The sequence below is a fragment of the Amia ocellicauda genome, chromosome 18 (genome assembly GCF_036373705.1).
Source record: "Amia ocellicauda isolate fAmiCal2 chromosome 18, fAmiCal2.hap1, whole genome shotgun sequence".
In the NCBI taxonomy this organism is placed as follows: domain Eukaryota; kingdom Metazoa; phylum Chordata; class Actinopteri; order Amiiformes; family Amiidae; genus Amia; species Amia ocellicauda.
Window position 1 is genome coordinate 2784632 of NC_089867.1, and position 22306 is coordinate 2806937.

General features: G+C 39.0%; 1 protein-coding gene across 3 annotated transcripts in view; it reads left to right on the forward strand.

Annotated features, from left to right (window-relative positions):
- Window positions 1–234: 234 nt before the first annotated feature.
- grhl2b (grainyhead-like transcription factor 2b) overlaps window positions 235–22306 on the forward strand; it is a 36420-nt gene continuing 14348 nt past the window's right edge. For 2 of the 3 annotated variants that reach the window (XM_066690562.1, XM_066690563.1), the window contains exons 1-8: window positions 236–653; window positions 5211–5397; window positions 6085–6152; window positions 6417–6801; window positions 7264–7319; window positions 7775–7931; window positions 8370–8481; window positions 15886–15980. In XM_066690562.1, the coding sequence (XP_066546659.1) occupies window positions 634–653; window positions 5211–5397; window positions 6085–6152; window positions 6417–6801; window positions 7264–7319; window positions 7775–7931; window positions 8370–8481; window positions 15886–15980 (1080 nt within the window). In that variant the 5' untranslated portion in view covers window positions 236–633. Of the gene's footprint in view, window positions 654–5210; window positions 5398–6084; window positions 6153–6416; window positions 6802–7263; window positions 7320–7774; window positions 7932–8369; window positions 8482–15885; window positions 15981–22306 lie in introns of all 3 variants that reach the window. The other variant, XM_066690564.1, reaches the window with a different exon arrangement.

The window sequence follows — 22306 nt, forward strand, 5'->3', positions numbered from 1 at the left end:
TACGACCAGAAAAGAAAATGCAAATTGTAAATAATTGTAGTCAGTTTGTAATACTGTAATAGTCCAGTTTTTCTCAATATAGGACATGTGTGTTTGTTAATTGATTTAGGGGAACCAACACTTTTATATGAACCTCACATATAAGTCCAAAACAGCTACACGAGCAGGTAATAGTTTCAGGTAAGGCGGGTCTTACCTGTTCACCCAAAACCTATCACTGCGTCGTTCTCGAACTCATTGGGCCAATCAGTGCCTAGCTCGTCCCTCCTGGAACACGGAGTTACTTGAGTAAAAGAATTGCCAACAAAGTTTACCTCCAGCCATCTGCAAGCACACTAAAGAACTACTTTCTTTGGAATAAGTATTACCTTTGGGTTTAGTAGTGCTGTACTGGATCTAACACATTCAAGTGTTTATTGCGCCCAGTGCACTGTCTAGTGCCACTGCAAGCTGTACCTGCCAGGTGAATGGGCTGAGAAAGAAGTGGAGAAACAAAAAAGTTGATTTACCTGTAGCCCGAGTTCTGCCATCTCTCTCCCAGTTCGCTCTTACACCTTTACCTGCACAGACTTGAAAGTCCAGTTTCACAAGCAAGAACAACAGAGGGAAAAAGGGGAGTTTGCTGGAGCAAATATGTCACAGGAGACGGACAAGTAAGTGATCATACTGGTTTAGGATCTTCTTTCGGACTTTACCGTGGTTTATTATGGAACGAACTCTGGATTTCATTTGTTTATTATCATTATTTATTTATTTATTTATTGATTCATTCATTAATTATTTCCAATTATTAAAAAAATATATATATCTTTTTGTATTGCTTTTGTGGTTGACAGATTGGTGGTTGTGGTTGCGTGTTCTGGTGTCCATATGCAGTGGCAAAATTATTTGGTGTTCATACATAGTCAAAATCGTCCATCTTCGTAAACGTTTTAGCGATTTCTTCGAGCCCTACTGTTATATATGTTACCCTTATGTATTTATTGAGTGTGCAGCACTTTTTTCCTCCAAAAATTACACTGACGAGCTCTGTCCTATTGTGATTGAATGTAGCCCGATATTTCAAGCACAATGCGATGTGTCCACTAGTTTCTAATTAAAAAAGCATTAACACTGTTTCACTTGTAACGTTTTTGCAATGTTATTGGCTAGTGGGAATATAGAGATTCAGAAATACAAATATTTTAACTGATTCGTTTCCAACCATATTTGTTTGATTCTATATTTATTGTATTTTTCTCTTTTGATAACAGTTACGTTGAATACAACATATTTTCAGGTGAATTCAAATTTCAATAGCCATTGAAAATATGTCAAACATCTCAAGTCAACCAGGTATTGGTCTACACCCGAGTTACGAAAGTGGAAAAAACGACCATGTTGAGTGGCGAAATGGGTTATTATTGTTATTTTTTAACATTTTATTTAGTTTTCTGTGTGTGTTGTCCAATTTAAGTAACTTGGAAATCCTGTCTTAGGTCAGATAACTACAAAATGGTGGACAATATATCCAGTTAGGAAATTGCACTTCAAATACCTTGTGGCAGCCTCACATTGATCAATTAATTTTATACAAAATATATATTATCCTTATATCCTTATAGTATATTTACACTGTAAGACTCTATTGGAGATGGAGTACAGCCCATTTTACCATGGTTACTGATCAGTTGTATATACAAAATGTATATATTTCTACCCCAAAGACCTTCAGTAGTATTTTTATTTAATTTTGATAATTTTTTACAATTATTTTGATTACAAAGCAGGGTGATTGTATTTTAGAGGCTTGTAATTTATTGTTTTTTAATACTAGATTGCCATGTGACTAAATTGGTCATTTTAGGGAAACTTGTCTATGTGACTTAATTTAGACCAATTTCAGTATATGGCTTGTCAATATATTTACGCTGCATTTTCCTCTGAAGTGTTGTCTGAACAAAGTAGCACAGCCGATTAATTTATATTCAAAGCAACAGCAGTCACACCCTTAAAGCCATAAAAAGTCTTGAAGGAACAGACGATCCTATCACCTCTCTTCATACTTTTTGAAAACGGAAAGGCTGTGGCATCCTTATATTGATTACCTGAGCACATGTAAAGCAAAATGGAAACTAGGTTTGCATTACTATTAATAAGTATTTGCAGCAACAATATAGAAGTCCTTTTGACTTGACTCTCCAACACATGTAAAAGTCATGCATAGATATGTGTTAGAAAACTAGGTACATGCCAGACATTGCTGAGAGAAAACAACAGCTGTCTAATACATAGATCTTTGTAAAGCACGCAACAAAGTATAAGCCCCATAAAACGGTCATAACATAAACACACACTTAAAAAAAAAAAAAGCACATAGGCACTTTCCAGGTACATATGTTCTGTTAATCTGGCAGCCTTTAGTCTAATCCTCTGGCATATCATGAAACCATGAAGTAGGCCTACTGTACCTAATGGGAAGCTCAAAAGGAATCAAAACCCAAAGGGGATGAAAGGAGAGAATATGAGGAAAGGCAATAACATGGCAGCCCATTGTTATCCAGTACACTCCCTCTGGGCTCTTTTTGCTTTTTGCCACCCTGTTTTATCTTTGACATCTGGGGTTGAGGGTAGGCAGTGAAGGAGGAGGTGTGAAGGAAGGGAAGATCCTAAAAAAACTTGCCTGTGCTAACATGAAGGCTCCTACCCTTCTCCTCTTCTAAAATAAAGACCCCTCACATACAACTAATCTAGAATTATGCGACCTCCACCTCTTATAAGAGGACTTCCATTATTCGAATAATTACACAGCTGTGTCCTCAAGCTGAATGTGCCAAAAGTCCTTTGCTGTAGCAAGCATGTAGAAACATGGGTACTATTTTCCTGCATTGTAATTCAGACATAAGTAGCATACTTTGATCTGCTATCTTTCCTCCATGCATGTCATGTTAATTCATCTTTTATAAAAAGAAGGCAGGTGCAAGAGAAAAAACACAAAACACACCACATAATAGGATAATATGCAGCAGATCAAACAGAAAGGGGGGTTGGGAAGGTTACAGAAAGACAGGAAAAGCCTCAGGAAGCAAGAAAGGGTTCTGAAACAGAAAGTAATCTGAGACAGTGGTCAGAGTCTGGTAAAAGAAAAGCTCCTATTCCCTGTAGAATCTCATGGTATAGACTGACTCCCATACATAGTGTGTTTTTACTGTAGCATAACATATACACCGATCAGCCATAACATTATGACCACTGACAGGTGAAGTGAATAACACTGATAATCTCGTTATCATGGCACCTGTCAGTGGGTGGGATATATTAGGCAGCAAGTGAGGACATTTTGTCCTCAAAGTTGATGTGTTAGAAGCAGGACAAATGGGCAAGCGTAAGGATCTGAGCGACTTTGACAAGGGCCAAATTGTGATGGCTAGACGACTGGGTCAGAGCATCTCCAAAACTGCAGCTCTTGTGGGGTGTTCCCGGTCTGCAGTGGTCAGTTACCTATCAAAAGTGGTCCAAGGAAGGAAAAGCGGTGAACTGGTGACAGGGTCATGGGCGGCCAAGGCTCATTGATGCACGTGGGGAGCGAAGGCTGGCTTGTGTGGTCCAATCCAACAGATGAGCTACTGTAGCTCAAATTGCTGAAAAAGTTCATGCTGGTTCTGATAGAAAGGTGTTAGAACACATAGTGCATCGCAGTTTGTTGCATATGGGGCTGTGTAGCCGACCTACAATGGGCACGTGAGCATCAGAACTGGACCACGGAGCAATGGAAGAAGGTGGCCTGGTCTGATGAATCACGAGTTCAAGGTGTTGACTTGGCCTCCAAATTCCCCAGATCTCAATCCAATCGAGCATCTGTGGGATGTGCTGGACAAACAAGTCCGATCCATGGAGGCCCCACCTCGCAACTTACAGGACTTAAAGGATCTGCTGCTAAAGTCTTGGTGCCAAATACCACAGCACACCTTCAGAGTTCTAGTGGAGTCCATGCCTCGACGAGTCAGGGCTGTTTTGGTGGCAAAAGGGGGACCTACACAATATTAGCCAGGTGGTCATAATGTTATGGCTGATCGGTGTATGTGTGTATATATATATATATTATGCAGTAAATATATACTTTTGTATGTTTCTTAAAACTATAAATATTAAAGCAGTTTAGGTGTTAAACAGGATTTTGAAATATTGGTATATTGAAATATATTTTCATTATAAATATAATGATATAAAAAAGTCTCTCAACCAGTTTTTCTTGTTATTATAAGCCATTAAAGAGTAATAATAATAATTAAATACACACGAGAACTAATGATGGATGTATTTCTGAGAGGTAATGGCACAGGAACATCATCTGTGTTAAAAGTTTGTTTATTATTAACATTTATTGTTGTAAGAAACTATTTATTTGCATGACTTCCCCATGAGTTTCAGATGTGCAGAGTTTTCAGTGTATGCTGTTCCCATGTCACAGAAATCGCAGATACATGTAATTTCATGTGTAGGTTCAATTGATATACAGACCATTACATAAAAATGGAATTGAAACTCCCCTTAAAAATGAAAATAAAAATAAATATGTCAAAGATGATTGATACGTCTTCATTCAAATGGCTGCTTTAGGTCGTTTTCCCAGGTTTTATACTGCGTTCTGCGTTCTTTTGATGCTTTATACAGAGTGTAACAGGGCAGGGCTTTTGTGTGTTGTACACAATGCATGGTTGACATGACAACTGAGAACTACTCTAATTTCCAAACCAATCGTCCACCAACCTGTCTGACACAATAGAAAAGACCTTACATGAAAAGTAAATACCCCATTTAGTTAGGAAGTGGCTTGGATAATACTTTGCCCATTATATTCAAGCAGGTTTGTTTCTATTCCCTCATCAGTAGTGTAAATCTTCCTAGAGTGCAACGCCTCACTGCTTTGCTACTAACTAGACCTGCTAAACATGATCTGCAGATATTTACCTGTTTTAAGTGTGATGGGCGTTTTGTAAATTTCAATGTGGATCAAGCATTTTTAAGCTACTTATAAATGCATGGTTCAGTTTTATAAATATATATTTATAAATATATGACTAATGGTGCTCAGATTTTGAGTTTATTAGTGTTCATTTGTTCCCTCAACAAGTACGTTTCTGAACATCCTAAGCTGTACTGTGTAAAAGAGAGTGTTGGCGTCACGCACTTGGAAAGGTTTTGGCTGACAGATGTTCTGTGTGTGACAGTAAGCGGCTGGTGGTGGTGGTTCCCAATGAGACCTCGTTCCACCCGCGACGGGCCTACACCAGCGAGGATGAGGCCTGGAAGTCCTACCTTGAGAACCCCCTAACCGCTGCCACCAAGGCTATGATGAGTATCAATGGGGACGAGGACAGTGCTGCAGCCCTTGGCCTGCTCTACGACTACTACAAGGTGAGCCTAGACACTGAAAGGCTGAAATGTTTGCATTTGGCTTTGAAGGAAAATCGTAATTTCAAAATACAGCAACAATGAAATGCCAAGAATGGTGTGCTGTGGTAGCTAGGTGAATAAGTTAAGTTGTTATTCAAATGGAAACCTTACTGGTGATTCCTGATCAGGCACCAGACAGGAAATACCTCTAAGTAGCCATGCTGCTGTTTTGTTCAGTTATTTCAATGTGCTTTAGGAAGACCAGAGTGTGAATTGAGGAAATTAGTTCATGATTAGGATGAAAGCTGTCCTTCCTCTATTTCTCTTCCACCTTTAATCTGCTGTGCCAAAAGACTTCTATAAACTAGGACTTAACCAGCCAGCAGTCACAGCCTTGTCGTAACTGTAAAAGCAATTAAATATTGTGAACTAGTTATTGTGCAGTTTTTGGTAAGAAAAGGCAGTGTTGCCATGGAAGCAAACCTAAGAGCAGCAGCACTGCAAGGTCGGCAGTGAATATGCTGTGATACAATTTGTACATATTATACAATGAGTCAGACTAGAGAGATCCAATTAATTCAACTGATAATGGAGTTGGAGCAACCTAAGATGACCCAACAATGAATAGTAAATGCTTGCCTGTTGTGTCTGTATACAGATAGATAAGACGATATATATTTCTGAAAAAATATGAATCTTGATTTTCAGGTTCCAAAAGAAAAGAGATTGTTACCCTTAACCAAAGTAGTCGAAATTCAGGAAGACCATGAAAAGAGGTCAGTACTTTACTATTTATTTACAGGGAAATTAAAATATCTATTGTTTAAATGCAGTCATTTTTTTCCCTACCATTTTTCTGAATGCAAAAATATAGGCTCACAGCTGACAGTGTAAATACATACTCATTCCAGGTGCAAAATATAAATAATTGAATAAATTAACATATTGCTTGCAATGAAAATTATGTCAATGATGTCATCCTGCTAGTGCAGTGTGTAGCCCAGTAGAGTCACTACCTAGTTGGTCTGCATGTGTGGCAGGACCTGTCTTGCTGGGACTGATGGACAGGGGGATATGGAAGGGGTTGACAATCGTGTTCAGGTGCTGAAGTCAGTGCCGGTGAACCTGTCCCTGAACTCGGAGCACCTGGACTCGACCAAGCGGGATCAGTACAGCACAGCCCCTGCTGAGACTGGCCCTGGGGGGGTGCCCGCAGTCACGGTGGTGAAGGCGGAGGTGTACGCCCCTGTTTTCATGAGCCCTGGCATCCACTACAGCCGGGGGGAGACGGAAGAGCAGCCGAGAGTCATCTATGAGCAGGGCACCTATGATGTGCCTTCTGTCAACCACTCGGCCTACATGAAGGATGACCAACGGAGCACGCCAGACAGCACTTACGAAGACTCCTTCAAGGATGAACAAGAGGTGAGGCCTGTGGTGACCAAAAGCATTGGAAAATACCCTTATGCAAGTTTACCTTGATCAATTTGCTGTAGGATTTTCACACTTTAAGGAAGTCAGGGAAGTGGAAAGAGTGAACCACACAAACGTTATGAAAATGTAGTTTTCTTCCATGATGTGCATTACTCTGTACAAATCATTACACTATTCTTCAATAAAGTGTCAATCACCTCAGTCAGTATTGTAATATACCCCTCCCAGAAATCACCATCTGCATAGTTGTACACTTTGTTTGTTTTGAATTACTGGAGAATTCCTTATTACATTGATTAAAGGATAAAATAAAGGATTGAAATATATTCACTGATAAATAACCATAGAATTATGCAAAATCTATGGTTTACTACCATTCTGCACAGATATTTGTGTTGTTTCTATTGATGTGGAATGGACTTGTATGTATTTGTTTAATCTTGTATTGAATAGAAATATCGGACACCATCTTTGGGAGGTGAAGAATTCATCTATGACCCATCAGGAGTGTAAGTTGCCCTTTTTTGTGGAAGATCTTTCAAAGAAGCTAAGTAACTTTCCATAATCCGCATTGCCCTTCTTCTCCCTGCTAGGTGTTGACAGAATGCAGACAGATATTAGAAGTGTAGTTTTGATTCAGATGCAAAACAATTAATAAAGAATTGGCCAGGAAAGCCTATATTTCACAAGGCATGTCCGTTACTGAACAATTTGAAATGTAATTAATATAATTAATCAAGTGAAACGCAGCTCTGGGGAAAGCTGGTCAATTGAAATGCAATCAGCAAAATGACATTGGAGAAGCTATATTGCACATTTCAACAGCATTTCACCCCATGGGGAAAATTAAACAAAATTAGGTTGGGCCAGTTGGTTAATTCAAAAGCAATCGTCTTGCACTGTGATAAACTGTGATTCAACCTGATTAAAGAATTAATGTGTTTGTATTGTTCTCTTTGCATAGAGATACCTTCCAGTACACATTGGAAGCCACAAAGTCTCTACGACAGAAGCAAGGAGAGGGGCCAATGACGTATTTAAATAAGGGGCAATTCTATGCGGTGACACTGAGTGAGACCGGTGCCAACAAATGTCTTCGACACCCGATTAGCAAAGTCAGGGTAAGTGGTCTTTTTATCCCAGACAAACCAAAGAGCACAGTGGAGATTTCTTTCTTCATTAAAGATGTCAAGGTGCTGAAGTCTTGTGCATCAAAGTAGGGAATTGAGGTATCATGGGAAGCATTCATAAGACCATGGGAACTGCTATCAATAGAACTTCAAGGAAGAGTACTTTCATAGTTTCTTAGGCTGTACTGTGTTATAACCTTAAATCCACTGAGACACTACAGCCAATTAAGCTGTTAGAATACACCATATAGATATGGGTTAAGTAATCAGTAAGGTTTAGTACCAGTTTTATTTATTTAGTTGTTACCTTTACTGGCCAAAACTTGGAAGGAATTATGTAGTTTCCATGGTCTATCTGTTGCGAAAAGAGATGATGTTTTGTTGACTTGAGTCAATGAGGTTTTATGGTTTTCTCTCCCCCCACCCCAGAGTGTTATCATGGTGGTTTTCAGTGAAGACAAGAACAGGGACGAGCAGCTAAAGTACTGGAAATACTGGCACTCACGGCAGCACACAGCCAAGCAGAGAGTCCTAGACATAGGTAAGTTACAGCCTTCACCTATTTGAGAGTCGAGACCATGGCTGTGTTTTCTCATAGCTGCTACTCAGGCAGCACAGTCACTGGGGCATCTTGGAGTCCTGGATCCCAATGTATGGTAATATTGGTGACCATTGGGGACACTTGTCATTCATCATGGTTGTAAGCCTTGTCTCTGGGCTCTGTGTGCACTTAATTGCATTTTCACTTAACAATGCTGCAATTCCCAGAGGTGAAATTCATTATCGGGATGAGATTTCAGTTGTGCTACACAAAAGGATTCATCAACTATCTGGACAGTGTTGTCTGGGGGAATTATATAATGAAACTGACACTGAGGTGGTTGACACTTGAAACTGAATAACAGCTCGAAGAGTTGTTGTTTTTTACAATCAGTACCATGGAAAGAAGTGAGGGAACTTGATTGATTCCCCTGGTGGAAAGGAATTCTTAACATGACCACCTTTCTGGGGGTTTATATGTTTCTCTCACCAGGTGGCTCCCATTTTCCTAATTTCTTGCCACTTTCCGGATTAATAGACAACAGCTTGCAGCTATTCTTCAAATACCAGTGGCAATGACCGCAGTCAGTATCATTCTATAACCCTCCCTGGAACATCATTTCAGAATAGTCGATTGATCATTTTGTTGTTAGGTTACAGTGGTAGTAGTGTGTGATAGTGGTCAAGGTTCTGGACTTCCATAGTGTATTAAAATCCTCTACAGTTCTTTGACAGAAAAGGGATATGTTTCCCATTTCTATCACTTTTCATTTAATTTTGCATTGCTGTGATTGGCTATACGTGGGCTTACTGAGTCAAAAGAAATCAGTGGAGTTACAGTCAAATGTAATGCAGGCTGAATCTCCGTTTAACAAACAAAAATAAGAACATAAGAACATAAGAAAGTTTATTCGACCCATCATGCTCGTTTGGTGTTCATTAATATCTAAGTGATCCAAGGATCCTATCCAGACTATTTTTAAATGTTCCCAAACTTTCAGCTTCAACCACATCGCTGGGTAGTTTATTCCAGATTGTGACTACTCTCTGTGTAAAGAAGTGTCTCCTGTTTTCCGTTTTGAATGCCTTGAAGCCCAATTTCCATTTGTGTCCCTGGGTGCGTGTGTCCCTGCTGATCTGGAAAAGATCCTCTGGTTTGATGTGGTCGATGCCTTTCATGATTTTGAAGACTTGGATCAAGTCCCCACGTAGTCTCCTCTCTTCCAGGGTGAAAAGGTTCAGGTCCCTCAGTCTCTCAGTAGGACTTTCCCTTCAGACCTGGAATAAGTCTGGTTGCTCTCCTCTGAACTGCCTCTAAAGCAGCGATATCCTTCTTGAAGTGTGGTGCCCAGAACTGTACACAGTATTCCAGATGAGGTCTAACTAGTGCATTGTACAGTCTTAACATTACTTCCCTTGTTTTAAATTCTACACTTTTGACAATATACCCTAACATTCTGTTTGCCTTTTTTATTGCTTCCCCACATTGCTTGGATGGAGAAAGTGAGTAGTCCTCATAGACTCCTAGGTCTTTCTCATCCGTTACTTCATCTAGATCTGTACCTCCCATAGTGTAATTATAGTGGACATTTTTGTTACCTGCATGTATTACCTTGCACTTGTCCACACTGAATTTCATTTGCCAGGTGTCAGCCCACAACTGAATATTATCTAAGTCCCTCTGAATAGCCTGTGCTGCCAAGATTGTATCTGCTGAGCCACCTATTTTAGTATCATCTGCAAATTTGACAAGTTTGCTAACTACCCCAGAGTCCAGATCATTAATATAGATTAGAAAAAGCACAGGCTCTAGTACTGATCCCTGTGGAACTCCACTAACAACCTCACTCCAGTTAGAAGCGACTCCTCTAATCGACACCCTCTGTTTCCTATACATCAACCAGTTCATAATCCATTTAGTTACATTACCCTGAATGCCTACAGTTTCCAATTTGAGGATCAGTCTTTGGTGTGGAACCTTATCAAAAGCTTTTTGGAAATCTAAGTATATGATATCATATGCTTTCACGTGATCTACAGCTGCAGTTGCATGTTCAATTTTTTAAAATAAATTAGTAAGACATGATCTGCCTCGTCTAAACCCATGTTGACTATCTCCAAGAATATGGTTTTCATTGAGATGCTCCTCTATTTTCTGTCTAATCATTTTTTCCAACATTTTACAGGTGATGCAGGTGAGACTGATTGGTCTGTAATTTCCTGGCTCAGTTTTATCCCCTTTCGTGTGGATTGGTATGACATTTGCTGTCTTCCAGTCAGTTGGCACATCCCCTGTTCTAAGTGTCATTTGGAATAATCGAGTTAGCAGCCTATAAATAATTTCCCTCATTTCTTTAAGTACTGTTGGAAATATCCCATCTGGCCCAGGTGATTTGTTTGTTTTTAATTCTGCTAGTCCCTTTAGTACCTCCTCCTCATTTATCCTGATCTCTCTTAGGGTTTGACTGGACTGATTGTCAACCTGTGGCATGTCATCTGTTTTTTCTTTTGTAAAAACCTCTGTGAAATACTCATTTAGAATATTTGCCACATCTTGTTCGTTTTCCAAGATACCTCCATTTTTGCCCTTTATCTGTTTCACCTCCTCCTTTATTGACCGCTTGCTGTTGTAATATTGAAATAAGCTCTTTGCATTGGTTTTAGCTCCAAGAGCTATGTTTCTTTCTATTTCCCTCTTTGCTTTCCTGATCCCTTTCTTAAGATCTCTTTGCAGCTCAACATATTCTATGTATTTTGTCGTCACCATCCCTTTTGTATGCGCTATACAACATTTTCTTTCTCTTTATATTTTTTTGCATACCTCCATTAAACCATTTTGGCCAGTGTTTTTTGTTCCTCAATTTGCTAAGTTTTGGTACAAATTGCTCCTGAGCCTCAAGTAGTATATTCTTAAAATATACCCATCCATTTTTAACAAACTCTGTATCCAGTGTGCTCCAGTCTACCTCTTCTAAATGCCGTCTCATACCTTCAAGGTTTGCTTTTCTAAAATTGTAGACCATTGTTTTAGACTTGGACCTTGTTTTTTGAAAGAATGCCTCAAAGCTAACCATATTGTGATCACAATTTGCCATTGGTTCTCTAACTACTGTCCCCCTGACTCTATCTTGGTCATTTGAAAAGATCAAGTCAATACATGCGCTCTCTCTGGTTGGTTCCCTGACAAATTGAGTTAGAAAGCAGTCATTTACCATCTCAACCATTTCTATTTCTGCTTCTGTAGTCCCCACTGGGCTTTCCCAGTCTAAGTTTGGGAAATTGAAATCCCCCATTATAACAGCCACATCCTTGCTACATGCAGTCCTGATTACACTGTACAATGCAGCATCTTTCTGAACATTGATAAACAAGTATAGTTTAATAAATAAATGTAATAAATTAATTAAATGTTGTTTTAAATAAAGGGTATGAATACCATTGACTTCAAGTCTGTATTATAATATATAATATTGAAATGCAAAATATTGGATTTTAAGTGGAATATGGTGGGACACAGTCAAAAACCCAAACACTAAATCTCTTGTAATGGAGAGAAATTTGTCACCTGGAAAACTACACAATTGCATGACCGTTGAGAACGATGCACTTTTGACCATGAATGAATTCCAGAGGGTTGCTTATTTGGCGTAGCAAAGGGTTTGTGTGTTAGTCTGTGTGGCTTACATCTGAAACAAGCCACAACCCGTGAAGTGCGTGGGACAGAGGTACTGCAAGAAACGATCTGAAGGGTAAAAATGTGTGACTTGTACAGACAGACTGAGGAATGTCCCCCCCCCCTCCCTCCCAGTATGCTGTGATGCAGTTCTCACTGACAGACAGGCATCTGAGAAATGAATACAGTTATTTAGTATGAGCAGTTATTTTGAGAGGATCTCTGAAAAAAACTGTTCAGTTGATGATACTGTCCTATGAGCTTACTAACAACACCTGAAGACTGACTGTAGGAGTGTTTGAGGGGAAAAACTGGTCAGCAATGGAGGATGTTTTTACATACACATTTCTTGGCTGGGGACCTCTATGTTAGTGTTAACAGATTAACTGTGATTCAGGGCTTTGGAAATAGGATCTTATGGTTCTTTTAAAACAACTCAGTGCGACTTATGTCACAACCTGGTCCAGTTCTCTCCACGTAAATGGTACAGAAAAATAATTTCAAAATATTGTCCATAAAACAGATGGCTCCCTTTGTAAACTTTTGTCAATGTTATGTTCTTATGTTCTTATCTTTATATAAAATGTAAACATGCTGTCTCCCCCAAATAAATTGTCTTTTATATATGAAACTTAACGAGCAGTGGAAAATAGTAATGGCTGAAATAAGACCTGATCCGATGCTCTTAAGAAGATATAACTTCCCTTTCCAAACTTTTTTGGTGAACTTTTTTTTTTATTGTTGACAGAAACATAAACAGACAATATATACATTCCTTCCCCCTCCCTCCCAGCTGTTTTTTCATAAATAAAATAAACTTAAAATAGCTGTGTAACACTGTCAACAGCAGGATCCCAGTGCAGTCGAGCTGTGGATAATAATATCATAAACGTAATCAGGCCACATAGAAGAATAGTTTGTTTGCTGCTGTCATCCCTTGGAGTTGTTTCCTGGAATGTGATGTTACCCACTGTGTTTTTTATCACTTGAACTTCAAAAGACATTGCTTTACTTACATATTTTTTAACGCCGTGCTATAATAATGGTAAGATAGCAAAAGGTAGGTTTCTGCAGACATAGCCAGCTATTCTTTCTTCAAGTAGTGGCATCAAATATATATATCTATTTAAAAGGAATGCCCCCCCTCCCCCTCCATTGTATTCAAGGTTTTATTCCCAAAGTAATGAGATTTTGTGAACACGATATGATACCAAATGGAGAGCCCGATACTGCTACATTAACACACTAGGCCAGCAGTGCCTGTAACCATATGTCAGCTTCCTCTATACACCACTCATCCTGCCCAGAAACGGTACAGGTCCTTTCTGCCTGTTTCATTCATGGCTAAGCATCACGCTCCTAAAAATAGGTTCCAATTCCTTTAATTAAAAGTTTGTGCTTTGCTGTAATTGTCTTACTGGATGCAAAAATCTGTGCAGTGGTGATACATATGCTTCATTTTCCAGGCACTATGCAATCTTAAAATGGTAGACTTGGTTGAAGTGAACCCTCAATGATATAGACATATGTGGCTGAATTGTTCCCTGATATCATTCTGCTCGGGAGATTAGCTGTTTTTTAGTTTCTCTATTCATATTCCAGTTGCATTTCCTGTTACACATGTCAACCATGGTAATGTTTTGTTTATATGTATCTCTGCTACTCATTAGACATTATTTGCATGTGGCATTTCCTGTGAGCTAAATGCATTAGAAATGTTTCATTCAGACATTAATATAAACTACTGTCAAGCTCCTATGTGGATTTAATAAACCTGAAGTGTGAACAAGCATTCGGATGGATTTAAGATCTAATTTTCAGGAAGTGCATTATCATCTAATTATGTGCAATGTCTTTGTTAAGAGAAATCACCACCACAAGGTTTTCAGTCACTTGTGTGTTGCTTTAACACCAGTGTTTGACCGTGATTTATTGACTCATTTATACAGCTGTACTGATCAGAGAAGAGTGAAAAGGACTAATTCAAAGTGTGGTAACGAAAACAATCACAGGAGAATGATTTTAAGTCATGTGTTAGAAAAATCTGCCGTGACTAAATTATTTGTATCTTTGGTTTGGAGTGGGGATTGAATATAACATTATAAAAGATCTTTGAACTGTGGGCCGAATCCAAAAGTAAGGGAAAAGATCACAAAGGCAAAGTAATGGCTTGTATCCCCACAAAAGAAAGAAACAACAAGCCAAGACAATTCTGGGAAAATTGGGACATGTGGCAACTCTACACCTCGCTGGATCATACCCTGTGTGCACTGTGACTGCAACCTGACACCACTGTGTCGTCTTGGGAAGATTTGAATAACAGTTAAGCCAGAATTCCTCTTAAAACCTTCAGGCCATGTCACAGGAGCCAATATTTGAATAATGCTCTTTAACAGGGAATTAAAGCAGAGGACTCTGAGCGCCTAAACAAGCCTCAACGTGTGGGGCGAGAAGGAACTGGGAAAGCCCAGAGCCCGTCCACTGCCTGCGTGACAACAGGACATTCTCCCCGCCTAATCTCCCATCTGCAGACTCCACCCGGGCAAGCTTAGCACAACAGAGTCACATCAGAGTGACTAAGAGTTTATAGAGTTATAAGCCTTTTAAAATGGAAGCTCTATGATATATGACCATTGCATGTTAAAACCAAAACCTAGAAACACACTTACACTTGAATGAACTGATCTATGTTGTGAAAGGTTCTGGATCTCTTTGGAACCTCCACTTGGACCTGCCCAGTACGCTAGGTGTTGATAATGAAAAGACAGAAGATGTCTCCATGTGGATGTGAGTTCCACCTGCAATGAGAAGGGTTTCTGTAGAACCCCTGTAGAACTCCAATCAATGGCAGGGATATCTGGTGACTGAAAGAGAACAATAAAGGCTTTGGAGGAATGTACTATACAAAAGACTCCAATCAGGGAGATGCACAATGATAAACAGGCTTTACCAAATACTTGGTCAGAGTTACTTTTCTAAGACGGGAAATTACAGTGTTCCTACAAAAACTGCTTTCTGCTTTTCCAAAACTGTAGCTGTAGTAGACCAATGCTATCAGACACTGATGGTTTACTCCATATGTTGAGTCAATAATGTAATTCCTTAATTTATATTCTAGTACTTGACATGTGATAGCCTCTTTCCTTTACTGGGCTGATAACTTTGAAGAAACAGCCATGTGTGTTTACTGAGCTAGATAAGGTTTATCTGGAGATAAAGTATGCCTCTTGATTTATTACGAAGCTATCAAAATAAATCCCGGCTTTCTGTCATAGTGGTGCTTTTGGTTATTTGGAAAAGGCTTTTGCCCAGAGTAATTTTAGCCTGTGGCGAGGAGTTTAATAATGGCAACAATTTGTACCAGACAGATAAAAATGACTAGTGTGTTACATAACTGCCATTTGAAAAATTATAAAGGGCATTATCTCCCCTGTATTCGTTCAGCCTGAGAAAATGACAGTATAATTTCTGTTTAAGGCCATTGGTTGTGTGGTCATTTGTATCGGAAAGCTCCTATGCACTTTAATTTAACAGTAATTTACTGTTATTATGTATTTACTCAAATTTGTTAAATATTTTCTTTGCTCTTTGAAACCAGAGTGAGCGTTTTGGGAACAGATTTAATCTCTCTTCCTTCCATTTTTCGAACCTCCTATCTGGGGATAAATAAAGCCGGATAATGTGGGGAAAATGGTACAATTAAGACTCTCTTTTCCCATCTTCCATTTACAGCTGACTATAAAGAAAGCTTTAACACAATCGGGAACATTGAAGAAATCGCTTACAATGCTGTCTCCTTCACCTGGGATGTCAATGAGGAGGCAAAGGTAAGAACACAAAACAACATTCTACTTTTGGATTGGGTGATCTACTTGTTATTATAGAATGTAATTGGGATGGTGTCCATGTAATGAAATTTGATGACAATTTTGTAAAAAGGTTTCCAGGTGTCTTTCAAGGTTATTATTATCAAGGTTATGTCAAAGTAAAAGATGCAGTATATTTCCAAATACATGTTAATATTGTCTCTTATAAATTGCATATCTCAGCCCAGTATGGTGTGGCACTTTCCATTTACATTCCATCATATAATTAGCAGTTGTGAGCGATAAAGTGTAGCTGGCAAAACTGAGCCATTTGAGGTGGAACTCTTTTGTGATTGCTGAGAAAAGTATCCATTAGCTTAGATTTTTCCATGAAGGAGTCCTTCAAGAGTGACTAATAAAGGCGGTGTTTAGAAACATGAGCTGTACCTTCCTATGTGTGTAATAACCTGTCAGTGTTTGTATGCTGTGAGTGAGGACTATATATTTCCAGAGAATGGAAGCTTCTCGTTCTTTTCAAGAGCTTCCCCAAGGGAGAAGCATTACTAAAGAAGTACAGGGCAAAAGGACTTTTTTCACACACAACATTTTGGTGTGGAAGCAGATCAAATTTCAGTTTAAACAGGAACCTGCACACAGCCTCATTAATGCAATAGCTGCAGTGTTGAGAGGTTCTCCATTGAAACTGCCAGTGCTTCCCAGTTAGGTCTGTACTTAAGTCCCCATAGGCTGGCTTCTATTTGGCTCTGGTGTTTAAAGATGGCTCTGCAAACACATCCTGGGAAGAAATCCTATTCTTTGTCTTTGAACAAATATTTGTGGACTAGATTTGCACCCCTTCAGGTGACCACTCTGAATCCCAATACCACTACCCATCAGTGTAAATTGATAACCCGGCTTGTTTTGCCTCTTTGCCTCATTTGCATTGTGCAGGTGCCACCTCTGGTTTTACGTTTGCAACAGTGCGAAGTCCGTGGACGTAATGAGGGGTATTATTGAATGAGTTGCTCTCCGTGTGTTTGTATCTCGGGGAGTGCGTTCCAACATGATTCGGCCTTCATGACTCACGTTTTCTGAAAGGATGTTTCCTCAAATGTTTTTCACTGCAGACGTCAAATAAAATATTAATTATATACACACTCCAAGGACTAACTGAAGGGAATGGATGATCCCCCCTCAACTAATGAGGAAGCAAGATTATAAAGACCTACTTACACATCAGGTCATGGGGCCTGGTAAATTTGTGTAACTGTCTTCTTACATGAGTGGAAACTCACAAAGGCACACTATTTTAGCTTCTCGTTGTCTGTTCAGCCAACTGGTAAAGAACTAAAGAGCTCACTGTTTTCATACTGCAGTCCTACAACACAGCTCGCATAATTCAGATCACCTGCTAGATTGTAATGTTTATTTATGTTTGAAGTCAGTGTTATTATTACGTTTTTTTTTGTGTGTGTGTGTGTTTGTTTTTTGTGGAGGATAGATAGACACCCCTGTCAGCATTCATCTACATTTCTGACCTCAGCCAATCAAATTGCAGAATTTTAAGTATGTTGACTTTGTAGGTGGAGGAAATGCCATCTTCATCTTGAATTTGATAGATACCATTTTTGCTACATAAAATAACTGAACATTTAATTTATTTGCTGCTGTGGTTTGGTACTTGCAGAATTGGTACAATGCTATATACAGTGAGGGGAAAAAAGTATTTGATCCCCTGCTGATTTTGTATGTTTGCCCACTGACAAAGAAATGATCAGTCTATAATTTTAATGGTAGGTGTATTTTAACAGGGAGAGACAGAATAACGACAAAAAAATCCAGAAAAACGCATTTCAAAAAGTTATAAATTGATTTGCATGTTAATGAGGGAAATAAGTATTTGATCCCCTATCAATCAGCAAGATTTCTGGCTCCCAGGTGTCTTTTATACAGGTAACGAGCTGAGATTAGGAGCTCCTAAAGGGAGTGCTCCTAATCTCAGCTCGTTACCTGTATAAAAGACACCTGTCCACAGAAGCAATCAATCAATCAGATTCCAAACTCTCCACCATGGCCAAGACCAAAGAGCTGCCCAAGGATGTCAGGGACAAGATTGTAGACCTACACAAGGCTGGAATGGGCTACAAGACCATCGCCAAGCAGCTTGGTGAGAAGGTGACAACAGTTGGTGCGATTATTGGCAAATGGAAGAAACACAAAATAACTGTCAATCTCCCTCGCTCTGGGGCTCCATGCAAGATCTCACCTCGTGGAGTTTCAATGATCATGAGAACAGTGAGGAATCAGCCCAGAACTACACGGGAGGATCTTGTTAATGATCTCAATGCAGCTGGGACCATAGTCACCAAGAAAACAATTGGTAAGACACTATGCCGTGAAGGACTGAAAATCTTCAGCACCCGCAAGGTCCCCCTGCTCAAGAAAGCACATGTACAGGCCCTTCTGAAGTTTGCCAATGAACATCTGAATGATTCAGAAGAGAACTGGGTGAAAGTGTTGTGGTCAGATGAGACCAAAATCGAGCTCTTTGGCATCAACTCAACTCGCCGTGTTTGGAGGAGGAGGAATAACCCCAAGAACACCATCCCCACCGTCAAACATAGAGGTGGAAACATTATGCTTTGGGGGTGTTTTTCTGCTAAGGGGACAGGACAACTGCACCGCATCAAAGGGACGATGGACGGGGCCATGTAGCGTCAAATCTTGGGTGAGAACCTTCTTCCCTCAGCCAGGGCATTGAAAATGGGTCGTGGATGGGTATTCCAGCATGACAATGACTCAAAACACACAGCCAAGGCAACAAAGGAGTGGCTCAAGAAGAAGCACATTAAGGTCCTGGAGTGGCCTAGCCAGTCTCCAGACCTTAATCCCATAGAAAATCTGTGGAGGGAGCTGAAGGTTCGAGTTGCCAAACGTCAGCCTCGAAACCTTAATGACTTGGAGAGGATCTGCAAAGAGGAGTGGGACAAAATCCCTCCTGAGATGTGTGCAAACCTGGTGGCCAACTCCAAGAAACGTCTGACCTCTGTGATTGCCAACAAGGGTTTTGCCACCAAGTACTAAGTCGAAGGGGTCAAATACTTATTTCCCTCATTAACATGCAAATCAATTTATAACTTTTTTGAAATGCGTTTTTCTGGATTTTTGTGTTGTTATTCTGTCTCTCACTGTTAAAATACACCTACCATTAAAATTATAGACTGATCATTTCTTTGTCAGTGGGCAAACATACAAAATCAGCACGGGATCAAATACTTTTTTCCCTCACTGTATGGCGTGTGCGTACAGAGCCCTAATTAGATTCGAACCATCATCTCCTAGCACCTGATCTGCATAGCCTCATAAGCAGAGCAAGACACTCACTGAATGAGAGACTGGTCCCCTGAGGCAGGGGATCTGTATGCTCTACTAAGATCAGCGGGATACTGTTGAGCATCTTTACATCTTCAAACGACTTCCCAAAGTTTACCAGAGACAAATTGGACGAGAATAAGAATGGTATTTAGGCTGAGATTAGTTTCTTTCATAGATGCTAGAACTGTTATAGAATTTGGTTATGTGGCTACATTAGATACCAGAAAAGTAAGTTAAAAGGTCCCTCTGTGTATGTTTCTCACAATGTTTACCAGTTCTTTGAAAAAGCAAGCAAAAAACTAATTAATACCTTCTTCTACATATGTCTATGTGGGTTGTCCAAATGACAAAATTGTGTTTGTTAGTTTTTGCTTGTTTGTTTATTTATTTTTTAAAGACACTACCCTTGATTTAGTTATAGTATTCTGCTTTTATGTATAATAGTTATGTCTGTCTAGACGTTTGGTATTAGCAAGATTTCGAAATTTCACATCGGCCTTGATATAATGCCAGGCATTTCAGGAAGGGCCCTTCAGACTGTGCCATTGTTGTTTTAATCATCTGCAGATAGCCTATGGTCTCTCCCTCTCTGTGCCGTCATTATCTCAATAGCTCACTGATGGGAACATTTCCGATGCTGCGTGTGCATGCTAAGAGACGTGTACAATGCTCCGATGCAATGAGCAGAACACAGCGGGACCAAAGACTCTTGAACTGAGGCTAGTTGGTTTTTGAGAGCAGATTTGTTTTTGCTCCTGGGCGTGTAATATATCCCACCCCCCAACACCACCTTTTAAAGAGTGTGCATTCATTCCTTTTTTTTATTCATAGTGAAATGCATCTCTCTACATCTACAGTTCAGCTCTCTCCAAGAGTATTGGAGTACAGGTTACATTAATATTATCTCACTTCAAAACATACAGTAGTGGATGCAGTGTTATTTTCTTAGATATGTGAGTTTTATTTCATGATTTATTTTTGTGCCTGTGTTCACTGTTGCTGCTGGAGTGGGAAATGTTGTTTTGGACTCCTGTAGACTGGCAAAGAAATTAAAGGCGTACTCAGACAAGTTTCAGCAGTATTTCAAATAAGTTTTCGATTTTAACTATTTTCTATAATACATACATGTATCCAACAAGTTAAGGCAATTACATAACCTGGAATGAGAAACGTTATATTTAACAGTTATTCGATTTACCATCAAAAGCACTGGCCATAGCCCAAAGCTTAGTCACTTACAGTTATATACAGTCATTGATATAAAGACTAGCAGCCTTAACAAAGATGGCTATATTTTTGTCTTAGAATGCCATTTTGCCAATTTGTGGAGCAGAAATAATGCTGATTTAGGTTACCATTCAATGTGGGGAAGGGGAAATATTTTATGGCTAGTCCAGAGTTTTTTTAAGTCCTTAACCATATCTGATTTTGGCATTACCAGCAGGTTTTGTTATAATAATTATTATTAAAAATCCAACTTACATAGATGTAGTAATAATATTGCAGATAATAAGACAGATCTATGACTGAGAGACCACAGGTTTTAAAAGCAGGCAGGCATACTGAATATATCCCACACACACAAACATATCCCCGAGAACTGTATATTTTTTCCTTTCTTTCTCTGAAATTATACTCAACCACTGAAGAGAATCATGCAGCGTAACTATAGTAACATATGTAACCAACAGTGCACAACTTGTCCAAAACACTGTGCCACTACTTTATCATTATTATACGTATAATTACTGAAGGTGATGGGGACATTATACCAAAAAAGTCCATTTGCATACAAGAATTAGACTTCTGAAAGTCTGCATTTGTAATGTCTTCTGTCCATTGCTGCAAAACAATTTTGAAGTACCACCATGCAGAGACGCACACCCTTTTGCATATATAAATCAAACAAAACTGATCTTGGAATAATATGGAATATGTATTCTAAGATAATGTAACTATTAATAAAGCACAGTATATACTGTATATATAGTTTGTAAAGGAATTCATGTTTATTCTCAAAAATAATATTAATTGAGCTCTGAAAAAGAAAATCTTAATTGTTTCCTTTGCAGTACTCAATTACAACATGCTTCAACATCTTTAATATTGCCAGGTTAACAGGTTAATCAGCTCAGTAATTAGGTAGCTGCTTAAAATATCCAGCATCCAAATATATTGGAATATTCTCTTGTTAAGAATCCTTAGAAACTCCAAATGGAAACCAATATTAAAAAAAAAACGTTGCAAGATGTTCAAGAAAGTACATTATTTTTAAGTGTTTGAAATTGGTCGTGACTGTCAGGGGGTTACGTCAAGTTGTTTTTTGTAGCGCACCTGTTGCTAGGCAACCTCTACTGTCGCATTAACCTCGTCTAAAATGTGTGAGATGAATGCTTCACTTAGGCTGTGTTTTTAGCAATCTCTTTTTTCCTGCTGGGTATTTTGTTTGTCCACAGTACAGTTTCAACGGTAAAAGTCACTCTCAGGATACTTAAAAAAATAAAATAAATAAAACAAAAATGGGCCATTCACTGCCATTACATTTCCACTCTTTGTTTATTGGTAATACACTAGTGTTAATTAATATGGATGCCTTTGTGATAGTCCGATAGGGCTTGGCATGCTCCACTGTTTTATATATTTGTGATGGTTTAAAGGAAAGCAAATGCCATGTTGTTTCTTACAACACACAGAACGTGGTGTACCTTACATGCTGCAATGGCTGAAGAACGTTATTTTTGCCATGGGCAATAAAATAATCTGGGGTGACGAACAAGTTCAAACTTGAAGTTACTGCTTTCTTATTTGGTGGGAAAATATTTCTCTGGTTGGAAGTAACCTTTGCTGTTGTTTTTTTTTTTTTTTTTTTTCAATCTCTTTGTTGTCTGCCCACTTTTACCAGAAAGCAGGAAGTTTTATTTAAAAAACAAGATGACTGGTCTGATGGCAGCATAATGCAAGAATACTATTGG